Source organism: Gymnodraco acuticeps, unplaced genomic scaffold (assembly GCF_902827175.1).
Source record: "Gymnodraco acuticeps unplaced genomic scaffold, fGymAcu1.1, whole genome shotgun sequence".
Taxonomy (NCBI): domain Eukaryota; kingdom Metazoa; phylum Chordata; class Actinopteri; order Perciformes; family Bathydraconidae; genus Gymnodraco; species Gymnodraco acuticeps.
The window spans coordinates 90,416-100,851 of record NW_022990741.1 but is presented as its reverse complement, the minus strand read 5'-3'; the positions used below and the strand labels follow the sequence as shown (position 1 = coordinate 100,851).

At 39.2% G+C, this 10,436-nt stretch overlaps 1 protein-coding gene across 11 annotated transcripts in view; it reads left to right on the top strand.

The window, feature by feature from the left end:
* The first annotated feature begins 3,492 nt into the window (after positions 1 to 3,492).
* Positions 3,493 to 10,436, top strand: part of mtmr1a (myotubularin related protein 1a) — a 32,415-nt gene continuing 25,471 nt past the window's right edge. For 4 of the 11 annotated variants that reach the window (XM_034231949.1, XM_034231944.1, XM_034231943.1 and 1 more), the window contains exons 1-3: positions 3,494 to 3,829; positions 5,642 to 5,744; positions 9,784 to 9,807. In XM_034231949.1, the coding sequence (XP_034087840.1) occupies positions 3,723 to 3,829; positions 5,642 to 5,744; positions 9,784 to 9,807 (234 nt within the window). In that variant the 5' untranslated portion in view covers positions 3,494 to 3,722. Of the gene's footprint in view, positions 3,830 to 5,641; positions 5,745 to 9,783; positions 9,808 to 10,436 lie in introns of all 11 variants that reach the window. The other 7 variants (XM_034231947.1, XM_034231946.1, XM_034231945.1 and 4 more) reach the window with 4 other exon arrangements.

The window sequence follows — 10,436 nt, the reverse complement described above, 5'->3', positions numbered from 1 at the left end:
ACTCTTGATTTTCTAACAAGGTTGGACAACACTTTGGTTGAACTAGAGCTGAAGTCAATTAGTCCTTTTTCCTCCGAAGGTTCCGAACTGATGACAGAAGAAAAAGTAGAAGAATTTAATTGTTGGCCAATATGAGAGCTGGTTAAAATGTTCTATATGCTTAGGAAAGTTGCTTTGATGCTTCAATGGCATCCTGCAATTATTTGTCAGCAACACTTATAGCACCATGGCAGATCAACGTCAATAACATCTGTCGTTGCGTAACTACGTTGCCAAATGGGTCAGATTTCTCAAGCCGCATTATTTTTAAGAATCCATACCTTCCAGATATTGGCCACTGGATCTCGTAGTTTCACGAAAGAATAGGACTTTGGCTACCAGCTAGTATTCAAATCTCAAACATGACTCTTTTCTATGTCTGGGTGGGTTACAGAGTGCAACCTGATCCCTATGTTCACAGGGAGGTGAAATAACATAGGGTTTACCAAATGGATACTTTTGACAAGGGGTTGATGTCCTGTATGAAATTCAGGATCTCATTGAGGGTAATAGGTCAAAAAACAGAAGAAGTCACAGCAACATAAAAAGTGTGCATTGGTTCGGTGGTTGTGTTTTTAGGGAAAAACAGATAAAATCTATTTTTATTATTTTTTACTTTGTACAAGCACCATGATGTAATTACCTCAATCAAAACCTATTTTACTGTCTAAAGTTCTATTGTTGTAAAATACAATTATTTTATGTAGTGTAAAATCTTACAGTTTTATAAAAAAGGAAAGTAATGTTGGTTCAGAAATTGTTGGTATAAATTGTGGATTTCTGCTCCATTGGTTAAGTTGGTATGTTTTATTTTTGAGGGCATTTATTTGGTTTGTATTCGCAACCCAGGATTAAAAACTGAAGCTTGTGGATACTGTCCACTCGTCATAACCTGACATCCTCCTCTCAGTTCTCTGGGGGATCTTTAACCTTCGGTTCACACAATGAATCTGAGAACTCTGTCAACGTTCATTTCAAATGTACTCTTTTATTAATGTAGGGGATTGTAGTTGAAAGGGTTTTGTGTATTAATATAGCCTGCTTTTTAATAAATACACATGAAATGTGTTTCAGGATCATTTGTCATCTACAAGGGAAAGTGAAATCAGAATACATTTCAAATGTATTTCTTTGAATCATGTTATATCCTCTCCAGTTTGTTGGATGGATCCTGTTGTGTAAATATTACTGATTAAATTAATTTAAGCATTTCTGACTCTGGCTCTTTGCATATGTTATTTAATGATCAATTTCAGATATTTGATTTCAATCAATCAATGTTTATTTATATAGCCCAATATCACAAATGTTACATTTGTCTCAGTGGTCTTCACAGTTTGTTCAGAATATCAGTATGACAATACGACACCCTCTGTCCTTAGATCCTCTGTCCTTAGACCCTCTGTCCTTAGACCCTCACATCGTACAAGGAAAAACTTCTGGAGAAAACCCACAGCTTAAAGGGAACATGGGAGAAACCTCAGGGAGAGCAACAGAGGAGGGATCCCTCTCCCAGGACGGACAGACGTGCAATAGATGCCGTGTGTAAATCGAAAAGATAATACATTTGCAACATAGGTTGTCCAAATGTTTGGAAATGCATGTGTCTTGCTTTTCAAGGTGGTCCTTGCTTACTGCATCAATCCATTTTGACTGAAGATTCTGAAAACTGTATGCACCTCTTACTTTGGAAATTAATAGAATTAAAACCCTGATCAGCATCAATATGGCAGAGTGCTAATTATGTGATGCTTTTAGTACATTAGGTAGGTGTGTTGGGAACCCTCCCAGCATGCAACATGGATATGGATCATCCACTTTCTTCTCTTTTTATTTGTGTATATTTTCACAGGAAAGTGAATTTGATTGCTTGCTTTATTTCCAAATCCTCTCAAAGTTGTAATTTAAGTTTAAGTGTTGCACCTTTTCTTGTGTTTTAAATGTCTACATTTCAGGAAGGAAAAGCCAGTTATATTTATTGTATCTAAATGGGAGATAATTCAGCAACATCAGAGGCCTGTACTACGAAGCCGGATTTTCGCTTAGCGAGATCATTTTCTGCAGGAAATGCATTTTCTAGTTATAGTTGACTTTTCATTCAGGAAGTATGACGCGCTGCGCTATCAGTACGCTTCCATGTTTGTGATTGGTCGAATGCTCCAAATACCACCACTTTCATGTGAACGCAGACCTAACTGGATAGGGCAAAGCTGGCTTGAGTTAACGAGTTGATAACCAGCGTCGTAGAACAGTTTAGCGAGAGTGCGTTTGTTTTGGATTAGGTAAACCGCGTAACTCAAACATATCCAGGTTAGGTTGAACCGGCTTCGTAGAACAGGCCTCTGGTGGAAAACCTGAAATCTGAAGAATGGGGGCTAATGGCAGCAAATTCATTTAGTGGTTGGTAGTAATGTATTTATGGCCCCTTTTAACATTTCCTTAAATGTAATGATGGTATAGACCACTAGGTACTACCTTATTCCTCTTTATAGGTTATATGTAGTTTTATGTTTTCACATGACATGTTCTTAAAGGAAGTGATCAAAGTGTGGGCTACTATAGCTGCACAAACTATTATAAGCTATTATATGAAGCGTGCTCAGACAGGATAACCAAACGACCTGAACATGTATAACTTCCTAAAGCTTGTCGAATAAACGATGGCATGACCTTTGGTGAAATGTAACTAAATACATTTACTCAAGTACTGTACTAAAGTACACATTTGAGGTACTTTTCTTCTTTTAAGTATTTTCATTCTATACCTTATACTTGCACTCAACTACATTACTTTATGAATTCAGATTTTGGGAAAAACCTTTTAATATATGATTTTTTGATATAGATTACCATTCAACATTATATTTACGTAACTAAAATCCTGAGTGGGTTAACAGATAATGTATTGGAATTAAGATTTGTTTTCAAAAATATTTCCCAATTTCTTAAATGTCACTATTTGCTGCTTTTGCGTTTCATCTTTAAAAATAGTACTTTCACTCTTAATACTTTAAGAACGTTTTCCTTATCATACTTAAATACTTTTACTTAACTACGATTCTCGATGCAGTGCTTTTACTTAAAATTGATTTGTACAGTGTATTAGCAGGCTTGGGGGGTAATGGAGTAAATTTAATGAGATTACGTAATCAGGATACAATAAAAAAAAAAAAAAGGTAACTGTATTCGATTGCAATAACATAACAAATCTAAATGTAACGGAAAGTAATCAGGTTACATTACTTTTTATATTTTGATACTCCGACTAGGTTACTAATTTTTTTTGTTTTACATGTAACTATTTATTGTAACGGATTACATTATTTAAGTGACCCTCCCAACCTTGAGTATTAGTACTTTTACTCAAGTAAAGAATCTGAATATGTTCCCCCCTGTGCCTGACCCAGCTGATGTTTCCTCCTCATCCTCGCATCTCTGTTGTAAGTGGGCGGAGCTACAGCGCGAGGAAGAGATGCGCGAGGTAGAGGCAGTCTGGCAGGAAGCACAAATAACCAAATAACAGGAAGCATTCACAATCACCTCACAGAGCCTGTCCCCTGACAGAACTAACCGGCGGAGGGCGGACATTGGAATCACACCGAGGTTTAATTTCATCCGCATCCTCCTCATATCAGGGGAAACCATCCGCCTCCGCCCCTAGCGACCTCCGGGACAGTAAACAGATGGAGAAACAGGCCGGAGCTGCCGGGGCGGCGGAAGCAGCAGGGCCGAACAGAAAGCCCTGGGGCTTGCCGAGCTCAGGACCAAACACCGGTGAAACCCCGGAGAGGTGAGCAACAGACCTGATATAATAGTTTACACGTAGTGCATTTACTGTTTTCTTGCTCTTCCTTAAATATGTAATTCTCCGTAAAATGTCGCGATATTTCCTTTATCACAGGGTCGTATCTTTAATTCGGGTTGGATACAGTGCAGATGTTAAACCGCTTCTACAACTGTTTCCCAATAAGCCAAGGCTACTGCATATTCATTTACTATATTTATGACCGGAGTTGTAAGTGACGGTTACTGTCACAGTAGCTATTATAGAGTAGCTAATAGCGAGTGAATCTATATGTTCATACTAATAAACAACAACAGGATGCGACAGCCTGACATGTTGGAAAACAGTGATATTGTGTACAGTGGGTTAACAGACAGCTAACGGCTAGCGTTAGCTTAGTAACAGGCTAGCTTACTGTATAGTTAGTAGCTACCGCCAAAACGTTACTGTCTGCGATGCGATTGCTAATATGTTTATTGATGCAGTGACAGTAAAGGTCCAAACTATTAACTATAACAAAACAAAACACACATAGTATTTGTATAGCATTCAATTCAGTCTTTTTTAGTTACCCAAAAATAACAAACCAACGTACAATGAATAAGTAAATAAACTAAACAAAAAACGAAGAAAAAATAAATAGATAATATATTTATCTTAATATTTATCAGAAATAAAAATGTTTAATATATAAATAAAACGGTAGGCATGGGGTGTTTTCTGTGTTAAGGAAAAATCAAATATCCCTGCTGGTTTCTCTTCTTTTTAATTTGTTCCTAAACACATCACTACATTTTTTGTGAAATTGTATTTGTGTAATATTTAGTAATTATCAACTATAATATACACTTTTTTAGCTTAATATAAAATGCAATGTGATGTATAAATGCCCCCTTGCACACCCATGGTCCACCTACACAGGTGTTTTCGCTTCTCAGACTAATTAGGCCCTTGGAGTGGAGGTGTGTATGACATGTGTTTGATTGACACCTCCCTCTCTTTAAATTGTACTTGCTTACTTCATCATTCTTCATCATACATTATCAGAAGAATGGTAACTTTTGCAAAACAGGGCCTCAACGTGAAACCACTGGTTGCCTTTTATATGTAGAAAAAACGTTTCATTATGACATGAAAAAAAAGTCTTAATGTTATGAAATGTCAATGTTCTTGTTACAGTAAAATAAAAAATACTTACAACTTTTTCCTGTGATGGTGAAACTTCATAATGCTAAATTAAAATTAGAAACTGTTCTTGCAGCTGGCTGTTGTATTAACATATTCAAAATACTGGGTGTAAACAAATATACTAGCATCATTTTACAGCCAACATAACAAAGAAGTCTGCTAAATTCATCAGAACAAAACTGTATTTTGTCAGAATTGGAATTTGTTTTTCTCTCTAACCTGAATCTTAACATAATAGGCAGTCATTTAACATATCCCATTATAACAAGACTACTTACAAGTCTCTTTGGACTGTCCAGAACTTGTCACAATATGGATGCAATCAATTATATTATATAATAATTAAATAATTACATGGGGCAGAAACTATCTTTTGGTTGTTCACATGGTAAATTCAATGCTTCAGTACATGTTATAAACACCACTATGTTGCTCTCACTTCCTCTGATTTAACACACACACTGTTTCACACTGTTTAACATTGGGTTTGTTTAATTTTATCCGTTTCATTTAAGCCAACTCAACTCAACACACCCAGCATGTTTCAGAACAGCATTATACCACAAAAGGGAGGGATTTAGATTTTTTTTTAGTTTTTGTGAATATGTTATAAACTCTGTCTTCCTTCAGTCCAACAGGTTCTCACGTAGAGTGGTGTAAACAGCTGATCGCAGCCACCATCTCCAGTCAGATCTCAGGATTGGTCCCGTCAGATATAAACAGGGACAACAAGGTAGCTCTCTCTCACACACACACACACACACACACACACACACACACACACACACACACACACACACACACACACACACACTAAAACATTCTCACTCCCATCCCGTCACATATTGACGGACGGTCAGGGCCCGTCACTCTATTACGTACAGGGTACCCCTTGGAAGTCAGGCTTCTACGGGCAGGGCGTCCCATAGACCTTCATTGCGGACAGCGGACCCCTTGACCGTCAGGCTTCTACGGACAGGGCGTCCCATAGACCTTCATAGACCACGTGATCAACAACAATGGCCGACCTTCGTGTTATTCTCGGTGGAAAATGCCTATTTTAAGGTTCATTTGGCCATTAAAATGCGTTTTGATGTCATTTTCTGCGATTAATATGAGTTGTTATTTCTGATTATTTGTGCAGTAGATGTACATGATGTTTAGTTTGCTAGTTATGACGAAGATTACTTCATGAATGTGTATACATTCCTAAAGTAATTTTTCACAGCAAAGTCACCCTCTGTACTTGGACTTATTGGGAGAATCTAAAGGCAAGAACATCCCAAATATTCATTTAGGTCTTTATTTTAGACCTTTAGTGTTGCCGTCTGTGAGGAAAATAAATGGGGCTCAGAGCCTCAGGATACTGAAATCTGTATTTTTTTAAATCTTTTTTTCCTTCTAATTTGTTATTCTTTTCAAAATAACACACTGTTATTTAATAATAAATAATAATAGATTTAATTTGTTAGCGCTTTTACAGGTGCTCAAAGATGCTTTACAGATATAGTGAAGGGAAAAGGAAGGAACAACAAATACATATATAGTTAAAGTCAAATAATACAAAAACAATCACACATTAAAAGCCAGATTGAAGAGGTGAGTTTTTGTGAGTTTTTTGAAGGTGGTGAGGTCAGTGGTCTGTGAGGTAGGGGGGGGCCTGATTGTTGAGGGCTTTGTGAGTAATGAGGAGGACTTTGAAGTTGATTCTTTGACGGACGGGGAGCCAGTGGAGGTTCTGGAGGACGGGAGTGATGTGGTCTCGGGAGCGGGTGTGGGTGAGGAGGCGGGCAGCAGAGTTCTGGATATGTTGGAGTTTATTAATTAGGTTGGATGGTATGTCGTAGAGGATGCTATTGCAGTAGTCGAGTCGTGAAGTGATGAATGCATGAATCAGGGTTTCAGCAGCAGAGGAGGAGAGTGATGGGCGGAGACGGGCAATGTTTTTGAGGTGGAAAAAGGCGGTCCTGGTGATGTGATTTATGTGGTGGTTGAATTTGAGCTGACTGTCGAAGATGACTCCGAGGTTGCGAATGTGTGGGGGGCAGATAGAGTGTGGCTGTCAATGGTGAAGTTGACATTTTGGATGTCTTTGATATGGGATGGGGGGCCGATGATGATGATGTCTGATTTGGCACTGTTCAGTTGGAGATAGTTTGTTTGCATCCATGCTTTTATTTCTGAGAGACAGTTGGTGAGAGTGGAGTGTGTTGTGGGGGTGATGGTTTTTGTTGAGATATAAAGTTGGATGTCATCGGCATAGCAGTGAAATTGAAGGTTGTGGCGACAAATTATTTTGCCAAGGGGGAGCATGTAGAGGATGAAGAGGAGGGGGCCAAGCACCGAACCCTGGGGGACACCTTGGGACAGAGGAGCAGTGGAGGAGGTGCAGTTGTTGATGTTGATAAACTGATGTCTGTCGGTGAGGTAGGATTTCAGCCAGGAGAGTGCAGTGTCGGTGATGTTGAGTGATGATTCGAGGAGGGACAGCAGGATGGCGTGGTTGATGGTGTCGAATGCTGCGGTGAGGTCGAGGAGGATGAGGATGTTAAGGTTGCCGGAGTCAGAGGAGAGGAGGAGGTCGTTTGTGATTTTGAGAAGAGCTGTTTCGGTGCTGTGTTTTGATCAGAAACCGGATTGAAATGGCTCAAAGAGATCATTGGAGCTGAGGTGGGCTTTAAGTTGTGAGGCAACGACACGTTCAAGTATTTTTGACAGAAAGGGGAGATTTGAGATGGGCCGGAAGTTGGACATGTCAGGTGTGAGTCCAGGTCTTTTGAGAATGGGTGTGACAGCAGCCAGTTTGAGAGAGGGGGGAACTGATCGAGTTTTAAGGGGGAGTTAATGATGGTGGCGATGAGTTGGGAGATGGCAGGGAGGCTCTCTTTAACAAATTTGGAGGGCATTGGGTCAAGTGTGCAGGTGGAGTTAATTCCAGTCATGAAGTCGACAGTTGCATGGGGGTCACATTTACATTTACTCACCAATAACCACCAATTTACTCACCAATAACACACAATTATCCTTGCTTTTATTTATTGGTTTAATTCCATAATCTCGGGCTTTTTTGGCGTCCGTCAGGAACTGAATTTCAAAATGAAAATAACCGGAAACAGACGTAGGCATTTCGAGCGATTACCCAAGATCCTCAGCTATGGTTTAAGCTCTCTGATTGGATGTTTTAGCCGCAATGCATGCTGGGATTTGGTGTTTATATGATATGAAATCCGGAAAACATTTTTAAAAGAATACTTAATTCCGAGTGCTCTTGCTTTTCTCTTTGAAAGTCATCACATAATGGCATTGTAATACACGGTTTGGCTGCATTACATATTACAGATCTGCCGTAGTTCTTTATTTATAGAGCCCTGATGAGAAGACCTTTGGAAAAACTGAAGAAATGCCGCCGAAACTGAATACTTGACGTGGATCATAAATATATCAACAATTAAACAACATCTTCAATTTCTCTTCACACAATACGTCTCCTTGCAGTATCAACACTAATTCGGCTGACTTTTACATTTGATCTAATTCATAGATAGGTTATATTTACACCATAACGGTGCACAGCTGATATAAAAGGTCGTTTTTAAAGATATTACTGATTTGAATTTAATTGAATTTTGAATGTAAGAATGTAAATACTGAGTCTGAAATAGCATAGCAATATGCTGTAAAATTATGTGAAAGCATGAATAAAACTACACATCTTCAGATGTTGTATACATAAGTGTCCTACACTAATAATACAAAGTTATTATGGCTGTGTGTACCTTGTGTGCACCGCCTAGTGGTTAAAGCACATTATTGAATTATTGTTTTTATGTGTTATATTTGATTAAAAAAATATTAAGAGTACATACTTTCATAGGGGGAAAGTAGAAGGTCTGTGATAGAAATATAGAATATAAAAAATCAAGAAGATACTATAAGTGATCTCTACAATAAAACAGTTTAGTGCAGGATGTACAAAGATATTAATATGAGGAGGTGCAAAACAGAAAAACGAATGAACCTTTATTTAAACATTTAATGGCCAAATGAACCTTAAAATAGGCCTTTTCCACCGAGAATAACACGAAGGTCGGCCATTGTTGTTGATCACGTGGTCTGGGAGCTGTTGCAGCGTCCATAGCAACCATGAATGTATACACATTCATGAAGTAATCTTCGTCATAACTAGCAAACTAAACATCATGTACATCTACTGCACAAATAATCAGAAATAACAACTCATATTAATCGCAGAAAATGACATCAAAACGCATTTTAATGGCCAAATGAACCTTAAAATAGGCATTTTCCACCGAGAATAACACGAAGGTCGGCCATTGTTGTTGATCACGTGGTCTATGAAGGTCTATGGGACGCCCTGCCCGTAGAAGCCTGACGGTCAAGGGGTCCGCTGTCCGCAATGAAGGTCTATGGGACGCCCTGCCCGTAGAAGCCTGACGGTCAAGGGGTCCGCTGTCCGCAATGAAGGTCTATGGGACGCCCTGCCCGTAGAAGCCTGACTTCCAAGGGGTACCCTGTACGTAATAGAGTGACGGGCCCTGACCGTCCGTCAATATGTGACGGGATGGGAGTGAGAACGTGTTGCGCACACACACACACACACACACACACACACACACACACACACACACACACACACACACACACACACACACACACACACACACACACACACACACACACACACACACACACACACACACACACACACACACTGTGTCGACTGTATTTCTCATCAGTTTGTGTTTTGATAGGCTAGGAGAAGACCGGATTTCATGGTAAGACCCGCAGAAATGGCAACATGTCTGCACTGTTGTGTGAGCAGTGCTTTGTGTGTGTGGCCTATGTGAATGTACTGTATCACAGCATTGTTCAGAGAAGCTGGGCAGCTTGTTTCTGCTTCCGCCTGTCAGCAGCATACACTTCTCAGCCACAGGACATGTTTGTTTCCCCGCTTTCACTCAGAGTGATAGCTGTTGAATACACTGTAATTACTTATTGTGTTGTGTTCACATACTCATCCCATTTATTTATTTTTGTTATACTCTGTTTTTAAATTATTAACACATTACAAATAAAACTTAACAAACTACATGCAGGTCACCAGAGGCTATACAGCACATCAATATGTCCTCAGCCATTAGTCTTGTGCCATGGGGCACCGTCCCTCAAAACGTGTTCACAACAAATCCATGTCCATCTCAGTCCAGTATTCATTCTCAGAAGATGTATAGCATATGTGTAAACTAGAGTGGTTAAGCAAGAAAATCCCACATCAGGAAGAAGTTTCACATTCATTGTACCAGAACATTCTCCTTGGATTATGTACCAACCCTCTTCATGTGTTGAACCCATATTGACCAGTATTTGTCAAATGTATCACATCAGAGTCTTAAAGAAAAAGTCA